Source organism: Volvox carteri (assembly GCF_000143455.1).
Source record: "Volvox carteri f. nagariensis unplaced genomic scaffold VOLCAscaffold_3, whole genome shotgun sequence".
In the NCBI taxonomy this organism is placed as follows: Eukaryota; Viridiplantae; Chlorophyta; class Chlorophyceae; order Chlamydomonadales; family Volvocaceae; genus Volvox; species Volvox carteri.
Genome location: NW_003307546.1, coordinates 2,622,165 through 2,644,520, shown reverse-complemented (window position 1 = coordinate 2,644,520; position 22,356 = coordinate 2,622,165). Strand labels below are relative to the sequence as shown.

General features: G+C 57.9%; 2 protein-coding genes across 2 annotated transcripts; one reads left to right on the top strand and one right to left on the bottom strand.

Annotated features, from left to right (window-relative positions):
- Positions 1-6,268: 6,268 nt before the first annotated feature.
- Positions 6,269-14,583, bottom strand: VOLCADRAFT_116078 (uncharacterized protein; the record flags this gene model as incomplete). The annotated part of the gene is made up of 14 exons (XM_002946440.1): positions 6,269-6,397; positions 6,785-6,859; positions 7,302-7,388; positions 7,750-7,876; positions 8,126-8,598; positions 9,065-9,283; positions 9,734-9,856; positions 10,098-10,136; positions 10,446-10,511; positions 10,781-10,963; positions 11,508-11,567; positions 11,976-12,698; positions 12,913-13,044; positions 13,225-14,583. Coding segments are annotated over 14 exons (3,795 nt in total), but the record flags the coding sequence as incomplete, so codon positions are not given.
- A 2,472-nt stretch (positions 14,584-17,055) lies between these two features.
- Positions 17,056-22,070, top strand: VOLCADRAFT_86831 (uncharacterized protein; the record flags this gene model as incomplete). Its single annotated transcript, XM_002946611.1, has 8 exons — positions 17,056-17,449; positions 17,567-17,808; positions 18,239-18,356; positions 18,923-19,500; positions 19,549-19,907; positions 20,661-20,724; positions 21,115-21,285; positions 21,813-22,070. The coding sequence occupies 8 exons, from the start codon at positions 17,056-17,058 to the stop codon at positions 22,068-22,070; spliced, it is 2,184 nt and encodes a 727-aa protein (XP_002946657.1).
- Between the last annotated feature and the right edge of the window lie 286 nt (positions 22,071-22,356).

Sequence of the window (22,356 nt, the reverse complement as noted above, 5' to 3'; positions counted from 1 at the left end):
AGCTTGGACAGGCACTGCTTCAGCAACATGCTGTCGCGCGCGTGTCTGTTCTGGAAGCTCCCCTCCTAGGCAACCTGGGCAGATGGGTTGTTCGCACGCACGTGTGCTGCTGCTGCTGCAGTTGGGGCAGTTGCACGTGTGTGCAGCAGAGCACCGCTCGGCGGCCTGGCCTGGCTATGTGGAGACTTCCGGACGAACGTTTGGAGACGTAAGATGAACGGACGGATGGTTGCAGTCTGCCTGGCCATGTTCCCGGGAGAGCGGTCGATGTAATCAGGGACGACAGCCAGCGCTTCCCTTCGGCTGCAGCAGCTATGCAAGCTACGTACGAAGCGCGACGACAACGTGCAATAGAGCGGTCTACAGCAGCACCTTTATGTGAGCTCTCCTCTGGATTGCATGGAGATATCGGCACCGCCTGATGGCCTTGTGGATTGGAATGACCAACGGAAGCGGAAGCGGGTTCCACGGAGTGCGTGTCGTGCAGAAGCACCTGGATGCGCGGCCTTGGGCGCCTAGCGGTGTGGGTCTGCTTCTGGAGCGATCTGGATCTGGAGCGGCCAGCGGCATCGGCACGGTGATGCCGCGCAGTGATTTGGCGGCAGCATAGCCGCGGCCAGTGGTGTAGGGGCAGAGCGGTGCAGGTGCGCTCGAGCAGTTCCCCGCGGTCGGACGCGGCTTGGCGGGTGTCCCGGGCGGTGGTGGACGCAGGGCAGGATGTTCCACGCCGCCATTAAGGAGCTGGGGGGCCCCCATTTCCCAACGCAGTCCCTGGCCACGCAGTGCGTTCTGCAATAGTGTCGACTTGTTGACCTTCATCTTCCTGGGGGGCCGGTGTGCGGTGTGTGGGCAGCTGCGACGTCGGTCAGCACGGTCGGCCGCGGCGAGGGCGCAGGCAGGCTGCGCACCAGTGTACGGCAACAGGACCTCTTGGGCGCGCGGTCCGTGTGCCAGTACCCGGGCAGACATCACAGGGCGCGGATTGCACGGCGAAGGTCGTAAACTCGCCTCAGGAGGCCGGGCGAGGTGTGCTGATGGAGGTGGATCGGTTGCGCAAGGTCGCGGCGGTGTTTGGCTTGGTCGGAGCATACAGCGCTCAGAGTCTGCTTTCATTACACTAAGAAGGTGCGGCTGGGACTGGTGCGTTCCAGAGCTTGGTTGTTTGGTTATCATTTTCGCCTGACATGACGCGGTGGTCTATAGCGCATTGTGTCGGATAATTCCTTGGGTGGCACCTAGGGTGTCTGGAGACGTGCTTCACAAGCTTGCGAGGGCTAGGGAGGGCTACTCCACCTGCATCAAAAGTCTTGTTGCCGCAGGAGATTCACCTCTGATGCGTCGTTGTATCCGACCCCGGCCGGTCGACAAGGTCCTGCTGCTCTACTAGGTTTAAAGACGCTATTATTATGGTTGGCCGAGGCACTAGCGCGGCCTCGGTGCCTTGTCCCTCGTACCAAGAGCGCGAGGTGGAGTAGGTCGTGCTTTCCGCAAGTCGCACGGTGGGCTTTGCGGACCGTAGTTTAGCGCGAGGTCTTTACATTTTGGGGAGGGCGGCACTCCGAAAAGGGCCCATATGACGCAGTTGTTGTTGTTGTCGTCGTCGTCATATGTGTCAGTTTAAAACAATACCACCTGTTGGAGTCCTTGCCCTTTGCTGACATGGATCTCACAAGCCGGGGAGAGGTTTGTAGACGTGTGTGTGCGTGTACGTGTGCGTGCCCCTGGCATGCCTCCTTAGTTCGTTGCGGATTCGGCCCCGCCACCAGGGCTACCAGGGCCACCGCGGCATCGGATGCGAAGCGCTCGGGAAGCGGGGCAGGAGGATAGGAGGGCAGGGAGGACTTTGTATTTCAAAATTCAGCTGATAATTCCCATATGCCCCATACAGCCTGCGGTGGTGAGCTGGGGGGTCGTGTGAAGACGGAGCATCTGATGACGCGGAGGCTTTTATGTTCCCGCGCTCGTGTATGTGTGTGTTTGCGTGTATAATTATGTAGTATAACTACAATTACTACAGGTATGCATGTGCGCGCGTGTGTGGGTACGTGCAGGCTCTCTCTCCGCTAGTAATATCTTTGGTAGGACTTCTTTCCGTCGGCTAGGTGTTCTGCTCTTGGACCGGTAGACTCCATCAGTTACCCCGCTAAGGCTCCCCTCTCACTTACCTTGCTAATTGAAATGCCTGACGGGATAGGAGGCGGGGCTCGGGCAGGGCGCTGAGTGGGCTGTCCAGGGCAGCGTTTACAGATTACACTGACCCCTCTGTGTTTCGAGCATGTCAGTAGCGCCAGAGTCGATAGCGCCAGCATTACATCAGGTGACATGCACACGCTGGAACTGGAACTGGAGATTAACAAGCCACAAAACTTGGCAAGACTAAGAGCACATATCCCTTTACGTGTGTGGATTGCTTCTGCTGTGGAGTGGCTGGTGGTGTACTATGCAGTGTGTGGTGATGGTGGTGTGCCGTGGCGGGAAGGGAGAGGGATGATGCGCCACTTCTTCGCGTTCTACGGCGTTCAGTGCACGCGCTGCTGGTTGGCGCGTCTAAGCCGTGCGGCTTTTGTCGTGAGCCAAGCGTGGTGTGTGGCGCGGGATGGACACAGCACACGGTGGAAGAAAGAAGGACGGATTTTGCGGCAGGACGCTGGTTTTGTGTGGTGGTTTTCACGTTTTTCATGCTCTCCTCTAAACTTTGTGTGGTGTTTGTGGTGTATGAAGACGGCACTGGTGATGGATGGGTGCGCGGTGGAAGAGTTGCCGCCGCGAAAGGTGGGTGCCCAGCCGTAAAGTGCAGGGTGCATGGGTCGTCAGATTGCATCTGTTTGCTGCTCGTGCTGCTGTCGCTCTTGTGTGTATCTGTGTGTATATCTGTGTGTCTGCCGGTGCCTGGTGAGTGCAGCCGACACTGAGTGGCGCTTCCCTGTATAGCGGCCCCGCTTGCTTGCCCGAGCCCCGCTGGCTGGCGTAGGCCGCCGCCCATTGCGATCCCGGCTCCGTCGTGACGGGAACAGCGGGTGCATGGACGGGGCCGCAACAGGTTCTTTGGGTCAAGCGCCATGAAGAAAGGAAAGCAGAATTATTGTCCAGCTTAGAAGATGCAATCTTGTTCGCCCAGCAAGTCCATCAGTATTATAATGGTTTTCGGAGCCACAGCGGATGTTGGCCGTTGTGTGACGACGGGTGCGCGCGCGGAAGTGTTTTGTTAGACTGGTCGCGGCCACATTGGCGCGCTTCGTGTGCTGGCGCCGCCGCCGCTGCATTTGCCGCTGCTGCAGGCCGCGCGGACGTGAGCACAAAGCTGCAAATTGTAAACGGATTGCGGTGCTTTCTCTTGAGGAGGACTAAATACATATGTGGACACTTGGTGTGGTAAACGGGTGTGGTCTCACCGTGCCGCCCGTACGGAGGCACAAAGCGACTCACAGGGTTGCGCGTGGCCCCACCGTATGCTACAGACGGCTTCCCTCATAGGCCCCACAAGATGTGCTGGGCGAAGCGACCTTCACCTCAACATTCTGGTATCCGCGGCACTGCTACTGTCGTCATCCAGATTCCACCACGAATGCCGTTTGCCTTTGGGCAATGCCCCATTTACCAAATCCATTTGTGTCCTTGGCGTTGATTTGGTAATCAATCAATCAAGTCTGAACCCTGTTTGGAACGTCATATCCGCCCAGATCTCCGCTTGAACCTTTTCGGGACCGTTTACCGTATATTGATTAAATTTTGTATCAGTTTATTATCAATTTATTATCAGTTTCTAAGTATAAATAGCTTTCAGCTCTTGGCAAATCCCCGCGTCGTGTACTCGATGCTTAGTAAACGCCCCGGACTGTAGTGTAGCCGCTCCAGAGTCTGACTGTAGTGCATATGCGTTTCGATGGCATGCATAAAACCATATGTGAATTGTTTGTAGGCGGGTTAAGAACACTTCCAAATACTACTAAGCTGGAAAGATTGCGGTGCCTCAGGACAGGTAATAAGTATTTCAAGGAGCAGTCCGGAGCTGTTCGCATAGTGCGATACAGAACGCGCAGCCAAGTTTCGATGCTGTATTCTGGCAAGTGAACTTGCTAATAGTTTATTCGTAGGAGAAATTACCTCTACTGACTGCGAAATCGCCCAACCAATATACACATACAAGTTTAAAACAAAGATGTGATACCGAAAAAGTCCTTCTGACTACAGTGATATTTTCTGTGTCACACAGCATCAGATCGGCCTACCTGCCTTGGGAGTCCTGCCAAGTACGAGGTAGCGAGATCGATTGCCTCGGTACATAATAATATGCAGTAAACAGTTGCGAGACCATTCAGGACATATGTAAACGACATTGCAGCGTAAATCTTAGTTAGGAACCCTAACCGGTACGGTCTAATACGGAAGCATGCAAACAGCGACTGAACTTCTTCCCGACTTCTCAGTTAGCCTTGTATAATTGCACACAAGACTTCAGCCTGATCCTGTGATGTGCAATTTACTTCCTGACCAACGCGACACATTCTATACGTACTCGATTCTTGACAGATAAGCGCATCTCCCATGCACTCAAGCTACACATCGACGCCAGATAAAAGAACGCCCTCCACCAACACCAAAACTGTAGCATACAAGGCCAAGTATATACGTACATACGCACCTAACATGCACCTTCATGCTTTATCTCACGGAGTGCGCCGCAATCACTTGCACACGACGTGTCAACTAGGGTGATCGAATGTCACTTACGTTCCGCTCCCAAGGCCGTATGACATGAACACTTGCCCCAACTGTCTCGACAAACCCCTATTCCCAAAGGCTTCCTTACACCGATCACGACGCCACCAAAGGGACTCCCCGTCGCCGGCCCCGTTCCACTTATCCCCATCTGCTCAAAGGTTAGCATAGTCTCTGTGTAAGGATGGCAGGAACAAACCGAGAAATGGTCCCAAAATTTCCAGTCCATGGTCCCCCGGCCTTCACGGACGGGCCCCCGCATTTGCGGGCGGAGCTTGTAACTCTAAGATAGCAACCTTCAACCAAGTATCAACGCCCAAACTACACGTATGGAGCAAACAGCAGCAGCAGCAGCAGCAGCAGCCCTATATACAAAGGCTTTCCAAGTTCGCATTCCTCCTTCGCGGTCAAGGTGTGAAGGACAGCTCACCGCCGCCCTTCTCACTGCTTTAACACACACCCACACACACGCGCTCAGGGTGCATCCCGACCCGCTGCACCCAGCTCCGGAACCACCCGCGCAAAGACCCCGGGCGTAAGCCGCACCAGCATCGCCCCTGGCTGTGGCATGCCGTACAGGCCCCGCGAAGCCAGCCAGTCCTCCACGATGCCCGGCAGCTTAGGACCCTCCCCCCGGCTGTGGAGGCCCTTCCCCGTAATGATGAGCCAGTCCACATTACCTGAGGAGTTTGGACACCGGCACCATCATCAGTATCACAACCATATGCAGTTGCGCTCATTGCTGCTGCAGCAGGAGATATAGGAGCAGCAGCAGCTGCAGCAGCAGTAGCAGTAGCAGTACGCATCCGCGCCAACAACCCGGAAACATGTCTACTGTGTGTCTCACCCACCAACCCAGCGCCCTCACTACTCACCGCCCATGTTGTGCAAGCTGGTGAACACCCTGTCCAGCAGATTGGGAACCTCCGCCGGCAGCTGTGCGTGCAAGTCGGTCTTCCACTGCTGCCGCAGCGCAGCGTTCATATCTGTGTAGATGTGGGCCGAGGCCTTGCGGTGCTGCTCTCGGATCACTGCGTCCAGCGCGGAAGCCTGAAACCAAGGCAAGCGACCGAAACGCCAGTGCCACATACGCACACACACACGTTCAGATGCTACCGGGCGAAAAACCGAAAAAGACATCAAATAAGCACGCCGGCAAGCGCACATGGTTCGGGTCCAGAAGGTAAACGACGTAGTCAGCACACGAGGCAGGTTTGCGGGCAGCCCGTAAGAGCAAGGTAAGCGCAGGCAAAGCGCAGGTAGGCACAGGTAAACTCCGGACTGATTCACACCACCGGCGGGGTGGGGCGCGGACCTCGGAGTCTATCGCGATGCATGATGATGGGCTGCTGGGAAACACAACACAACACAATACAATACAACCAGCAGACTTATCGGCAGGCATGTAGGGGCCACCACGGCAGTAGCTGCGGGGGAGAGGGGGGTTCCCCACACACACTAAGAACGCGGTCGCCCTACTGCGCAAGGACGCGACCTGACACCATCCCAGCCTCCCCGCCCCTGCCCTTGCCGCCCCCCGGTGCCGTACCGCCCGAAGGAGCTCCTGTCCCAGTCGCTTAGATCCGGGCGCCTCGCTGGCAGCCCGGGCGCCGCGTCGCAGCACTTCCTGCATCTCCTTGAGGGCTAGTGGCAGCTTCCGATGCTGGGCCCACAAAGCCTGGGGGTTGTGGTGCAGGTTGCGCAGAGGCGGACAATGAGAGAGGCAGGGAGTGCAGGGTGGGGCAGGGCAAAGTAGGCAACCCCGGAACCCGGCAGTTGACCAAAAGGCTCAAAACTCTATTTTAAATACATTACATTACATACACCCACCCTTCCAAACAGACAGAGGCGATACATTCAGCCATCAGGACGAGACCGGGGAGTTGCAACGTTGTACCTGAGCAAAAGATACGTGGCGCCGCATGTATACATATGCCTGTGTTCGGACGGGTTGTGTTTTTCGCCTTTTTCCCGTGGGAGACGCGCAGGAGCACGGTTGCCCATATACATCACAAATAAACAGCCAAGCCCAGCACCGTGTATGACATTCTCCACACGCACGCACCTGCTTCTCCTCGTGGGTGAGGCCGCGACCCGGCTGTCCGATTGCCCCTCCAGGGCGCCGCCATCCCCATGCCTCCTAGCGGGGTGGGGGGATGGGGCGGGGGCGGGGGGGAGGGGAGATGGGGATTCCAGCAATCCGGATAGGGAGGGCAGAGGGGGAAGTCCCCAGCGAGGGGAGCAAAAGCTAAACCGAGAAGGCCGCTCCGACATTTCAAAGCGCCCGTGGGTTATACGGCTGCTGGCGATACACGACAAGGTGAGGGATGGTGACACGGCGGGACCCTGAGGCAAGCTCTCGCGCGAGATCAAGTGCGCGAGTGAGCGCAGACGAGCGAGAGCCAGCTGGCGGGAAAGAGATCGAGGCGGCTCGTCGATGCACGCTGTGCCAGTGCACCGCGGCTGCCCCCTCGGTGCCCCGGTGCCACAGACGGCGCCACAGAAGCCATACACACAGTCAGGTGCACCAAGGCGGGCAACGCGCCGCTCTCGCACACCACCTCGGTCGACCGCACCCTCACCGGCAGTGAGTTGGCGCCGCTCCGTTGCAGCATCAGCAGGTCCCGCAGAGCCGAGTTGTCAAAGGCCACCCGAATGCACCGCAGCGCCTGCGAAGAATCGGGACAGGGGGGGAAAGACGAACCACGAACGAAGGGGGTGGTGGAAAGGAGAAGAGGAATATGCGCTAAGGTGCGAAATGCTCAACTGGCAATGTCAGGAAGGAGAGGGCGGGACTTATTATTATCGAGAGTGCAGAAGTCAAAGGGGCACCGGACGGGCGGCCGGAGGGGCACGGAGGGCAAAAAAAGTTCCCCCTTTTTGTGGATTGCTTTCCTCTTTTCAAGTACGGACGCATTCCAGAGCGCCTGCTCCTCCATCCCCAACCACCCCAGCAGCTGATAGGTAGTTGCCTGACGCACCTTCCTACCTTCATCCCACATCCCATATCCCGACCATCCATACCCCCACCTCCTCGGAAAAGCCCAGTTCCTGATAGTCCACTCCCAGACTCGCCAAAATCCGGATGGGCCCCAGAGGCTGCGGGGGCTGGGGGGGATGGACCTCACTCACACCTCCGCCACCTCCGCCACCGTGCCTGCACAGCGCAAACACGGCGATTCAGCGCAAAAAAAGGCAGCAGCGAAAGAGAAGTGGCCCACCTTCAGCAGCGACCGCGCCCCCCTGCTACCGCCGGGCCACACACCCCTGACCCTCCTGCCCTCTCCTGCAATGCCCCCTCTTCCAAACCAGCTCCTCTCGCTGCCCACACAGGGGATCGGAGGACGCCAATCCGGGGCCCCTACCGCCCCTCCCCTCCCCTCGCTACCGACTACGGACTACCGACCTGCCAAACGACGCACTCCCTGACGTGCCCGGCTGCTGCTGCTGCTGCTGCTGTTTCTGGTTCTGGATGGCCACAGAGGAGCTCTGAAACGCTTCACTGCTGCTGAAGCTCCCCGTACGAGGCAGGCATCCTGTCAGGCCACAGCCGCCGTAATCGCCGCGCTCTTGCCAGGAGGGACAGCGGTGGCTGCCCAACGGTGCCCCCAGCTCGGCTGGAGTCACCAACGACGACGACGACGAGGAGGGCCCTGCCCCCGCAGCCGTCGTGGATATGGCGGTTTCGCCGCTCCAGAACCAGGGGTCGCTGTCACCTGGGTCCCCTAGCTCAGCGCGCGCCGGGGTTGAGCCCGGCAACTGCTTCGTCTGCTTCACCTGTGACTGCATCTGGTTCTCAACCAGTCCCATACCCCGCAGGGCAGAACGTGCGGCCTCCACATCCCCCCCTTGGTTCTCCAGCACCTCCGCCAGCAGCTCCTGCGCCGCCAGAGGGGTTCGCCGGGTGGGCCCCGAGTAACCCATACACACCCATACACACCAACAAACACACACATACACGCACGTGTACCACAATGATGACGTAGATTACGATGACGCGAACGAACCCGCCGACCTACCGGGCTCATACTACTTGAGTTCTGTGTGAGTGGGTAGACGTGCATGTGTACATGAAAAAGGCCTCGAAATCTGACAACACACTTTGTAAACAGCAAGAAGGCCGCGTAGAAGGAGATCGCATCGCGTCGACACACCCAACACAACAGCGCAAACGGTCAGCAACGGAAACCAGAAACTGGGAGGGATCCAAGCTCGGGTTTTGACAGCACTCCGCTCGCGCCGCGCAGGCCCCTTCACACACAGACGCACAGACACACACACACAGATGCACACACAGACGCACACACCTGAACCACCTACGCAACCACCTTCACACGATCCGCACCTCGTCGACCTCCCCTCCGCCGAACATGCGCACCAGCAGCTTGAGACCCCAGTGCCCCCCGGACGGCCCCCGCACATCACCAGAACAACCGGCACCGCCGCCCATTTCGGATGCCCCGGCTGCTGATGCTGCTGCTGCTGCGGCGGCGGCCGCGGCGGCGCCGGCCAGCGGATTCGCTTCCAATGCACCAGCGCTACCGGAAACGGCCATGCAACGCACCTGGCAGCAGCGCGCGGCGGAGGAAAGGATTTTACCCCTCAGCATCTACCCCTCAGCCGGGAGCCGTTGCGGAACGCCATTGCCATTGCCATTGCCAGAAACATCACGCGCCAGAAACATACTACACAACCCAAGGAGCTCAAACGTTTGCGGTGTCAAGCAAACTCCCTGGATGAAGTCCGCCACCGCCACCGCCTTTGCTGCTGCTGCTGCTGCGGCGGCTTCTGCTGCTACCGGCACAACCTCCTCCGTCCGTCCTCCACCCTCCGCACCCACACCACACCGCACACCCCACCCCACCCCACCCCACCGCGGAGGAGGGTGGAGGGGCAACCGGAGGGAGTATTAACGAGCCACCCCCCCACCCCAACCCCGACCACCACACACCACAACCACCCCAGGCCCTCGCCACAGGCACAGCCACAAATCTACCCGCTACTGCTGTCGTACCTGCTGTTGAAGCTGCTGCTGTTGCTCCGCCTCTTCCTCCTCGGGGCCCGCTGTCTCCCCCCTCCCCAACAAGGAGTAATACCCCCCGGCGACCACATCGCGGGTACCCGGGCTGCTGGCACTCTGAGAAACACACATCGGGGGGATGGCGGGATGTCCATCACTGACACCGACATCGGGAGAGCCATCGCCTCCAACGGGCGCCAGAGCCTCTGGGGGCGACTGACAAGGGGCGGCACCGGCCGCAACGGCACCAGCCTACGTGCGCCGAAACCCACCACGTTCCCCCCCCCACCACCTCACAAGCACCTTTCCTTCCTACAGCCCAACCTCGCCTCTCCCCCCCTTCCTGGCGACCTCGCACCTCCGCCAGCCTCCTGGCCAGTGCCGCGTCCGACTCTGCCTACGCGCGTCCGTTACACACGTCATTGGAAAGGGGTTAAGAAAGCGGCCGAGTAATTAACATGACGAAAATAATCAACTAAACCTATTTCCGGGGAGAACCACGTGGCATATAAATAAAAAAGCTCCAGGCATCGGGCGTTATTGACATCGGGACTTGCGAACCGTGACCCGGGCTCCGGACTCTCCGAGCAAGCCAGGGGGTTATACTGGTGGCCAGGCTGCCGATCACTGGATAGACTGTGGAGTGGAACACTGTGTGCAGACTGCGCGGGGGAGGGTGTTACAACCCAGCAGGAAGTGCACCCACCTGGCGCTCCATTTCGATTCTGCGGTAGATCTCGTCCTCGTGTAACTCACTGAGCAGCTGCAGCGCCTACAAGGGGAGGGGAGGGGAACAAGGTGCGAAAGGAGTGCTAACCCTGGAAGGGGTGGGGCGAGCGGGGGGCGCAAGGGGAAGGAAAGGTGGGAAGGCAAGGGCAACTACCTCCTCTCCTGCGCCGTTCAGAGTGGCTTCCCTACCTACCTACCTACCTCCGACCTGAGTCCTTTCTCTCCTCTCTCTCTCTCTCTCTCTCTCTCTCTTTCGTTCTCTCTCTCTTTCTCTCTCTCTTTCTCCCTCCCTCCCTCGCCTGCCCGCATCACCTGCTGCACATCGCCGTTGAAGAACACCAGATGTGTCCGCAAAGTGTCTTCACTCAGGTTGGGAAAGTAGATGCGCAGCTCCTCCATCTTCTCCTCAGTGGCCGCACCAGCCTCGGGCCCCCGGCCCTGCTGCTGCTGCTGCCACTGGTGGTGCTGGTGCTGGTACTGGTGCGCCGCCTGGCCCTGTCGGTCGGCATTGGGTCCATTTCCAGACAGCAGCAGAGAGGATCATAAACATATATTACACATGTACAGGTGCCGGTTCAGGGGCTGATAACGTGTGCGAACGCGCGGAACCCTGGAGATGAGCGGAATTGCGGTTGGACCCAAAAGGGGCAGGGGGGATTGCGAAGGAGGAAGGAAGAAAGAAACGAAGGATTAGCGCGACTTAGGCCAAAAAAACGGAGAAACAACAAACAGGCGGACGATTCAACAGACACCAATTGAGACACAACGCCCAGCGCAGAATCCCATTCAACGTTGCGAAGCATACGATACTATATACGATATTTGCCGACTGTTCGCCAAAACATTCCCTGCCTTCCCCTCCGGGGGACTTCATCGCCTTTAGGACTCACGGGGGGCAGTTTCGGACTTTAGACGCCTTTTTCCGACAGTTCATTTCTGAGTTTCTCGCACATGATTCTCCCTCCCTCCCTTTTCCCCCCTCTGTCCCCTTCTCCTTTCCCCTCCTTTTCCTCCTTCCCCCCTTCCTAGGAGCGCCTACCATGACGGTCTCCAGACTGCGCCCCAGATCACCTCCTGCAGCCTCCTCCCCCTCCCCCTCCTGCAGGTGGTACATGTGGCGGGAGGGGCCTCAGGGACCGGCAGTGCGTCCGCGACCACCTCGCCGCGGCGGGTGGTATACCTATACAGGAGTCGGCTCCCTCTAGCAGCAGCAGCAGCAGCAGCAGCCGCAGCGGCCGGTAAGGAGGGACTACTTAAATGCCCAATAGGGGTAAGCTTCAATCCGGCGGAAAGGCATCCCGCCGCCTTTTGACTGTCAGGGTACGATTTGGGTCGCCGTACGCCCGCGAAGACCGAGTGCGCTCTTCCCTCCTTTTCTACCCCGCCAACACCCCAAACACCCTTGCCACGGCCACGGCCAGGGCAGCCGCCGCCCCAACTGCACATCGCCTCGCCGCCAAGCGCGCCTCCGCGCCCGCGACCAGTCCCTGGATGCGGAGGGCCCCACCGGAGCGTCGAAACGCGGCGCATCCACCACCAGAGTTCCGCACGCATCAGCGCCGCCGCCGCCGCAGCCGCCGCCGCCATCGACTGTGTCGTACACGTTGCCTGTCGTAACCCACGGGTCGGAGGAGCAATTGCATTCCTCCCACGTCCCAACTGCGCCGTCACGGCCGCGGTGGGAGCCGCTTGCCGTGGCTACAGCCGCCGCGGCAGCTACCCCGTCCCAGGAGCTGGCCGCGCCATCCAGGACAGACCGCCCTTGCTGGTCCCAATGCTCCCAGTAATCTTCCTGCTGCTGCTGCTGCTGCTGCTGGAGGTGTCTCGAGTACCCCTGCGGATAACAAGACTTGCCTGCTGGCGAGACATCCTCCTCGTCAAAGTAACCGCAAGCATTGTACATCTCGCCAGGTCGGCTGCTGGCAGCCTCCACCTCCTCCTCCTCCTCCTCCTCCATGCCGCTAGCACCAGGGAATCCGAAACTAGCAGGCCCGCTGGAAGATGGCCCAGCGACAGCGGTGCCGCCGCTGCCGCCGCCGCCGGCCGCGTGGAGGCCACCAAGGGGGTGCTCGTTCAATACGCCGTAAGCTGGCGCCGACGCAAGAGCGCCGACGCCCCCGCCAGCACCCCCGCAGTACAACTCGACCATGATGTGCGACGCGCGCTCCATGTCCCCGTCTACCTGGGCCAGCACATCCCGGCACGTGGACGCATCAGCACATCCACCTACCTGCGAACGGGATGGGAACAGCGGGCGCTGGGAAGGAGAACCCGCAGATTTCAAATAACACTGCCGACCGACCAACAACGCACACACGGGGGCCGACCCGTGTGGGTCAAGGGATTTCCTAGCGGCCAGTGCGCGAAAGCGCACGCCAAAGTCCTGCCTGCCTTCCTGCCTGCCTGCCTCATCCCACCACAACCCCAGGCAGCCAGCCACCCACCATCTCCATGAGGAACTCCACCCGCCTTTGAAGCTCATTGAATTCCGGTTCAAGCGGCTCCCCAGCATCCTGCTGAAGCTGCTGCTGCTGCTGCTCCGTTGCATGCTGTGGATGAGGGTGCAGCGTCACCCCCTGTGGATGAGGGTGCAGCGTCACCCCCTGTGGATGAGGGTGCAGCGTCACCCCCTGTGGATGAGGGTGCAGCGTCACCCCCTGTGGATGAGGGTGCAGCGTCACCCCCTGTGGAACCAACTGCTGCTCCAACTGCCGTCCTCGCGCTTCCAAATCCTGCGCCTCCGGCTGCGGATGCACCTGGGCCGATGCCGCAGCTAGGAAAGCCAGGCCTTGCTGCTGCTGTCGCTGGTGCAGTTGGGAGCCGTCCAGGGGCTGCACCCGCAGCAGGAGCGTCGGGAGCTGCGGTGGATCGGCCAGGGACGGCTGCGGCGACGTGCCAGGGACAGCGGCGGCTGGCTCTGCGACCGCGATAGCGGCCGCCGCCGCCGCCACCGTCGTGGTTACCGCTAGCTGGTGGTCTCGGTCAGTCGGCGGCGACGGAAGTGCGGATGCACCAAAAGCGGGTGCTGCAGCTGCCAGGTTGGATAGCGGCGCGGGACGCGGCAATGTGGGCCGCTGAGGAATTTCCTGGCCGGCGGGTGCTGCAGTGGGTGTCGCGGCTGAGGCTGTGACTTGACGAGGACTGTTGCTGCTGCTGCTGTTGCATTCTGACAGTGTCACCGGTTGAGGCATTGGTATGATTGGTATGATTGGAGCTGGGCAGTTCATGGGGATTGCATCGGGTGTTGCCGGGGTCAGTGGGGCAGTGACGGTTGTTGCGCCTTGTGCGCGGTTGGGCGCTTCCGGATACGTTCGGCTTTCGTTGGCGGCGGTGTTGGTAGCAGTAGTAGTAGTGATTGTAGGTGCGGCTGATTCGTGGACAGTTGAGCATGAGGAGGGATGGGTTAGGGATGTGATGGACATTTGGGTCGCCGCCATCATTGGCCCAATGCTGTTTTGTTGTTGTTGCTGCTGCTGTAACTGCAAGGGGCTGTAGGCTGCGGGTATGCTGGTGGGGAACGGATTGAGCCGTGTTGCTAGAGATGTTGTCGTCGTTGGCATGATGGCTGATGCGGTATCTGTGCTGGACTTGTACAAGGAGTCGATGTTGTTGATGAGGCTGTTGTTGGCCTGCTGGAAAGGGTTGTACGCCGGCACGCGTACGGATGGCATAGAGAATCCATTTTCCGATGATGCGCTGGTGGGCTGGATGCCTGCAACTGATGTTTCCGGCAACGAATCGGCTTGATGTGCCCGGATAGGGGATCGCTGTGTAAATGGACTGTAAGGCCCAAGTGGGTTGAACGGTGCAAGGCCCGCTGTTCCTGCACAGGCAAGAGGACTTGAGGGTATGACTGGCGATTGGCCGGTGGTAGGCTTTGCTGTTGACGAGACGGCAACGTGCGCTACCAACGCGCCGATAGGCGTGGCAGCACCACTGGGCTGGTGACATGGATGAACGTGTGTGAACGCCGAGGCGTCGATATTGCCGCCAGCTTCCAAAATTGTGCCAGGATGCTGCAAACGATGAGGAGAAACTTGCGTTGCTGCCTTTTCCGCCGTGACTTGCTGCACCTTGTGGTTGCCGATGATTTCGGGCGGCTGGTGCTCTTGCATGGGGTTGCCCAACGGAAGCTGACGTGCAATCGCGCTTTACCGACGAGCCCCAAGTCCCCTCCAGGATGCCTTCAGGCCTGCTATGTGCGCAGGTTAAGCAAAGTGGAGGTAGTCTACCTCCACGCCTTCCTCTAAGAGCAAGACGACGTTGTCGTAGGATTGCCCACGCACTGGTAGCGCTTACAAATCGTAGACAACGGCTTTCCAGACGAAAATTATAAAACAACAGCTTGATGTTAGTAACGTCTAGGCTTTTGAGCGGACAATACAAAATTGAAAATCCAACCATGAAATTCCAGGCCGCCGCTAACCTAGGACACATCTGTGATACTGAAAAGCCATTGCCCAATGAAAGTGCAGATTTGGGACCTCAAGCTGCCTGACAGACTGCTTCCGCAGTCGAAATTAGGCAGAGGTACCTAATATCAATCCTTCCGTAAAAAGCCCAGCCCAAATACTCCTCCAGTCAGCAGCTAAACGTATGGAATGCTGGATAATCGCCAAAAAGCTATCTTTGGTTTCGGTGCAGAAGCGTACGACAACCTGGGATAGATTCATGACGCAAGGCTTAACCAGGATATGTAAGCCAGTCCGCTGTGTCTGTACGGCTAGTGACCAACTTGGTTGCTGGGCCCCATTGTAAGATCGCCTCCTACAAGCTCAGCCCCCTGTCCCACCTTACCCTTCAACACAACCTATCTTTCAATGCTTGCAGGTCTTTCCAACGTGTAACGGAAGCTTCTCATGAAATGAAGATTGTTGCTGGCTGACCGTTTTGTTCGATCCCGCAGGGTGTCGTCTTTCGGACCGAAGCTACACGAACCTCCGATGTCCTCTGGCCATGTTGCCACGTGGGTCGCTGAAGAAACGCACAAGTACACATGCATACGCAGGAATGCATACGCAAGAATCACGCATTTCCATTATCCATGGTTCCCACGCCTGCCCTCATACTCGCTCAGAGGTCCGCTACCGAGCACAGCACGTCCTACAGCTACACTACATCACCTAGGACGATGAACTCACGTTACCCGTCGAATGCTGCCGTACATGCACTTGACCTGTGTCGTGGAAGCGATTTGATAGTGCTCAGAGATCCCTAGATGGCGCGTGACCAAGAAAGCGAAGAGCATTATGTTGTGCCGATGCATGGGACTTGTAGCAATTGCACATTTACCTTAAGAGACAGAGGGTGGTCTGAACCAGGTCTGAACAAGTTGGCAGACTTCGCGAGCGCGAGCCAGCGCGTTAGTGGCACAGCTGTTTGGGAGTTGAAGTGCAGTGCGATATTCTTGGTATATGTATTCGAAATGAATAAGGTTTGAAAATGCGTATCAAGCTCTGTAAATGCCTGCAAAGGTTTGGATACGAAATGCGCGTAGGCTCTGTTGTGGTCGACTTTCCGTCACATAAACAACATGCAAACATGGAAGACTGGAGTTGCATTTTATAACCTATGGTTGATTATTGAAACTTTCGCAACAGCCCCTGGCTGGGCTGTATAGCTGTTCTCGTCATGGCGCAAGTTTACGGCTCGGCGAACGAGGATAGCGATAATCAACAGCGCATATGCGAGCAAACAGAAATTTTCTGCAGAGAAATCTGAGTGTTCTTCTCATTTCAGCACCTAGAAGTGACTCGACAAGATCTGTGCGTGGTCGCGGCGAGCACATGAATTCTGCCGTTTGACGCGGCGAGTAAAGTCCCTGTCAAATTGTATAGCTAACATAATTAGTTAGCTAACAAACAGCTTGAAGATTTGCGTACCGGTAGGGTTGCTGCAGTTCTGGTGCGTATGCCGCTGTACCGTACCTCGTCATCCGGATCCTTCGCATCGTAGCAAGTCGTCTTGGGTTCCCCCACCCCAATCCTTAGTATTGCAATTTTATCTGTAATTTCGGTGATCACCTGTCTTTGGATTTTTACGTCTTATTCATAGATGGTACTACCGCAACTGAGCACCTAAAGCTGCCAGGTAAACTCCCGTTTCCTTCGTTTGCCAAACCTCATCATGATTACGTGTATAATAATCTGACGTTGGTTTTTCCCAAGATTATCGAGACCAATAACTTATGTCGAGACACCAGGCCTGGTTGGGTGTTTAAATATTTATCCATTATCCAAGCCTGTCCTGTTTCTCATTAAAATTTAATTTATCGCTTACATGATTCGACTTAGATCTCATCATAACGTCGCGAAAATCAGTTACAACTTACGGCACAACTGCCCGCCGTCCGTCGGTCGCCTTAATAGACGACTGACAGCAATTCATCATAGACAGCCGCTAACTCTGACCCCTTAACCCCTAGACGTAATAATCTAGGAGGAGGAGCCTATGACATACCCTCTCCATAGTTTGGAGAGGTGAAGTCGGGCTACCTTAGCCACCTATATCAGTGTCCGCGCCTATATTAATCCCTCATTGCAGATCAAGAAAAAGTGATTTTCAAGGAATTATAGGAGTGTGGCACCATGGTCGCCTTGGTGGCCTTTCTAATTGGATTCCTGGGGGCACTTGGACCGGCTTGGGCCAATCCAAAGCATGTTGCGCTTTACATGAGCGAGGCAGGTGGTGTTCTTGACCTTTCATGGGACAGGAGTGCGATGAACCTCGAGCAGCAGCTCAGGCAGCTCGGACTCAACGTGATGCTGGCCACGACCGGCCAGCCAAGGTTGGAAGGCTCGGCCGCGCCCAAAGCTTATGTCATCCCACCCCAGAATGCCTACAATTATTACAGCTCAGCCGAGGATATGGGGGCCATCTCTTCTTACCTGGCATCTGGAGGCTTGGTGATTATCCTTGACGCCACCCACGGACAGGGCGATGCGCTGAGCACTTTCGTTGCCAAAGCTTTTGATTACACGGGTGCGTCATGATTTGGTGCTATGGCATCTGTTGGGCCAGTCAGTGTTCCGCGACCATCCCGGGGGGCCCGCTGCGTCTGACTGTGCGAAGTGACAACAATGTTAACCCCATACGCAGGAAAATGGATTGTGTGTGACCAACTCTATACTAATGATGAACAAGCCCTTGGCGAGCTTCAGCTCAGCACGCACGCTTCGGCGTTTATCCAGGTGAAGACCTCAGCGCAGGGATCCTGGCCTTCGACCTTGGAGGATGCTCAAACTACCAGTCTGTACACATCCTGCCTTCATGAGGATCTACGCGCTTCCATCGTCCCCCTTTACTTTGCACAAGATAGCGACATCAAGGTCGCTGCTCAGGTACGCGATTGCAATCCGGTGTCTTCCGATGCACAAAATGTTTTTTCGTAGTTCAGGTAAGAAATTTGATGTGCTAAGCTTTGAGCGGTTGTTCGTGTGCTGTGCGTTGTGCCAGGAGTAAATACCTAATCGTATGATTATGGCTATACACTAATGATTTTTAGTATCTAAAGCATATTTAGTAGCCCAGCGGTGTCTAGGGCATGCTAACGACGCGCAGGGCCCTGTCATGTATGGTGATGCATTCATGAACCTGCTATCCTGCAAGCTCTTGTTGCTCTTCGCGATACCTACTAGGCAATGCGAACAATTTTATATTATAGCAATAACTGTGTCCTAGTATCCTGGGCACAGGGCCTGCGATTCGTACATTTTAGTCGTACTCATGGCGCTGCATCATTTCAGATCACACAATTAATGCACTTTTCAGGCTTTCAGCAAGGCGGGCGTGCCGGGCGCAATCGTGTGGCTAGGTTACGACTGGCGCGGAGGGCCCCAGACCCAGTGGGGCAACCTGCTCAAGTCCCTCATTTCGGACTTCAAGCCCAGTAAGTTTGTGCCATGCAGTTACGAATTCCAGCGCTCCCCTTGCCCTACATACATATTCGGCTTCCCCCGCTCTCATAACCGGCTGTACGGTGCCAGCAAGAGCGACGCGTCTGTATGTTGTGCGTGGACCGCCCGTCGCGTAGCGAGCCCCAACTGGCAACACTTGGGGACGTTTGGCAAAATGCTCTTTTCAGCGAGTGATGTAAACCTGGCTGGGTTCTTACAGGGGGAATTCCATTTTACAAGTCGAAAAAGTGCTGGTGTGCAAAGCCGGATTCAGGTTCCATTCTTTGAAACAGCGCTTTTGGTGCAGCGAGCCCCGAGACGCAGCATGTCGGCAAAAATGTGATTTAAGCACCGAAATTCAGCATAGGGCCCCCTTATACTCCCCATTTTTCCGTTATCGTACGCCATGTGCTGCAAACGTCTGTATGTCATACTGCTTGCTGTGCTGGTTAGGGTACCGGAGTCCGTGTCTGAGCGCTCTAATGGGCTGCACTGTGTATTACACTGCCTTGGCAAACACGGCACGCCTCCGGCACGGCCTCTTCGTCCGCATCCACAGATAGCGAGGCTGTTACCGTGGAGATGGAGGCGTATGACATCGATGCGGAGCTTCTAGATGCGGACCTCCTTGAGGACGCTGACCTGCTTTATTCAGTACTGGAGTCCGCCTCGGACATGTCTGACCCCAAGCATGCGAGCGAGGCGCTTCGTCGCTTCCTGCAAAACGCACCGACGGGTTTGTACCCGATGCCCCCGCAGACGTACCCCCTTCCAACCTACCCTCCACCGTCCTCGCCCTCACAACGATCTCCTCCACGGCCACGGCCGAAGCCGCCGTCACCGCCGCCGCCGCCACCCAGCCCACCCCCTCCCAGTCCCAGCCCTCCCAGCCCGCCCCCCCCTAGTCCGTCCCCACCCAGCCCACCGCCGCCGAGCCCCAGCCCTCCGAGCCCGCCGCCGCCGAGCCCGGTCCCGCCCAGCCCGCCGCCGCCCGGCCTTCGACCGCCTTCCACACCAAAGCCGCTGTCATCTCCCCCAGCCACGGCCGCCCCCTCACCACCTGTCACATTCCCACCGCGCAGCCGGAATCCGCGACCTCCGTTTATTCGCCGTCCGCCGCCGCCGCCGCCTCCCAAGGTGAGGCAATCACCCCCATCTCAGTCAAGTCCGCCGCCGCCACCCCAGGTGAGCGCGCCGCCGCCGCCGCCGCCCAAGGCAAGTCCACCGCCGCCGCCGCCCCTTGCAAGCCCGTCACCGCCGCCACCCCAATCAAGCCCACCGCCGCCCAGGTCGCCACCACCCAGCCCGCCGCCCAGGTCACCACCACCCAGTCCCCCTCCACCCAGCCCGCCGCCGCCCAGTCCACCACCACCCAGTTCCCCTCCGCCCAGGCCCCCTCCACCCAGCCCGCCGCCGCCCAGCTCCCCTCCACCCAGCCCGCCGCCGCCCAGCTCCCCTCCACCCAGCCCGCCGCCGCCCACTACCTCAGACGCCTACATTATGGTCAACAATTTTACTGCTCAAGGCGTCATCGGCTCCGACGGGTGGGTGTATTTCCCCCTTGTGCCTCTCGTCCCCCAGGCGGGGCTCTATATTTTTTCGTATACGATGGAAAGCGCACATAAAGACACGAAGACACGAATGTCGTATTGCTATGTAGATCTCTTACACCGCCATCAACTCGTCACCCTCTAACTCTCTGTTTGTGCTGTCGCGGTAATCTGCACCGTGCCGTAGCGAAAAATTCAGCGGTGCAAGCTGCACGTAGGGTCTGTTTTCTTTTGCAGTACACAGGCTGTACATTACATACAGCACATATCAAAAAGGGGCACCCCAGCCACCCCATGCCATCACCCACGTATTCATGTGTCCCTCTGCCATTCAGGGCTTCTGAAGCATGAACTAAATTTTCTGTTCGTTGACATAACCGACGGATAATAGCCGCTGCATCAGCTTCGCAAGTTTGTGATCTTCATCGAAGATCTTAGCCCACGAAACCAACTCAACTGGAACTCCTCGCCTCAGGCCTCCCCGCCATATTCGCATATTCGTGCTTGTTTGTCGGACGTGGAACCGTCCTCGCCACGAGTTGTGTTGGGTTATCGGCTGGACAGTGATTATCTGTGCTCAAGAACGCAAACCCTAAGAAAATCCACCACTGCACCCCATACCATTTAAAAGGCCCACCACCGCATCCCGCAGAGCACTGAGTGCAGCGCCAGCACGGGCACGGACAGTTGTGGTTTCCCATGCTCCAACCCTAAAACCCTCCGGACCCGCCCTCGTGCCTTCTGCAGACTTGTCTTCTACGGTTCGCCATTCTTCAGAGGCCAGCTCAAGCCTCGTACTGCTGCGCAACTGGTACGGCAACCGTACACATGCCTTCTCACAACATCCTGCCCCCGACGCCCTTTCTCCTCCTGTAAAAATGTGCCTGTCTCCCTCCCCGAAGTTACTACTGATGCTGCACTGCCTCGTTGCTAGGGCGGAGCAAGGCTGGAGCAATGACGCCGGGCTGGAACGGGGCCCCTTTTGGAACCCGTACACTCCCGTAAACCTGATGCCTAGCTAGGCTCCCAACAGGTCCATCAGCCGGACACATGCAGCCTGGCCCCGCGTTGGCCATTGGGCCATCCTTGTTTCACACAAACCCCCCAGTCGACGAGTGTCTCATTAGCCTGTGTCTCTTCTTCTCCCCCCTCCCGCCACCAACCGAGACCCCATCGCGGTGTATGCTCATGCACCCAACAGGTCGACCCCAACAAGAAGCCCTGCACTCCGCCCGGCAGTGCTGTTTGCTACGCCTGCCCTAGGGCCTGGATGGCCACGGCAACGGAACGCAGCGTGGCTCTGTTCTTCAAGGACCCCACCCAGCTCAGCCGCATCAACATCAAGCAGATAAAGAACCCAGGAGTCATTACGGTGGGTGGGCCGGGCCTGACTGACTGACTGAGGTGCTGCTGGGAGCTGCTGGGGAACCTTCGTGAGCTGTCGGGCATCTTAGCCCTTAGCCATCACGCTAGCCACATCAGCTACAAAGGGACATAAGGGACAGTCGACTTGGAGCTGGTATCCCAGGGGCCCCCAACGGGGCGACCCATGGCGATGACGATGCGTGCTCTTCATTGCATGCCAATCGCGCCTGTCAGCGACATCGCATGTCAGTAGGTTCGGGTACATGTTTGTTGACGTGACGGTGTGGCAAGGGCTTAACGCTGCGAAACGGCTGAGTGGACTTCTTGACGGTCTGCGCCTGCAGCTGACATGCCCCATGCCCCGTGGCCCAGCTGCTTACCCCCTTGTCCTTCCCCTCTCCTCCCCTCATCCCGCCCTGATCACAAAATGTAACAAGAAAACAGGTTCGGCTCATTAAGTGGGTGTACCCCCCAGAGGGCGTCATCGAGGGGAACCTATTCACGACAGTGTACAACATCTCCTCGCCGTCGCAGACCTGTCAGTCCGTGCTCAGCATCCGTGTAACGCCCTCCCAAAGCGGCATCTATGAGGACGTGCCCGAGGACGGCTCCTCAGCCGAGTTGCCAGAAAACCTGGCCCGCACGGCCGCCGGCGGAGTACTCATCACCGCTTACCCCTTCCCTCACAACGCCGCGAGCAACTTCGGGCCCTTCCTGGAGTGGGTGCGCTTCAGCGGCCGCGTGCTTTACCCATCAGACTTGGAATCGTACCAGGCGCGGATGCAGAAGTAAACACACATACGTCGACTGAGGACTGCAGAATTTGAGAGCCGTGGGGGTGTCTGTACGAACGATGTGTGTACATAGGAGGTATGATTTCTCTCAACCTCAGTGAGCGAAGGGCTGCGTGGGGGAAACACCCGACGGTGAGAGCTGCAGGGGGCGTTGAAAGTCGAGAAGAGACTGGAAGAGAAGGCGGTCAGGTTGCTTCACAGAGGGTTCAGCTTTGAGGTGTTCCAATACAGGCTCTGCATGCCGTCATATACGGCCTCCGTAGGCCCCGTACGGAAAGAGGAGC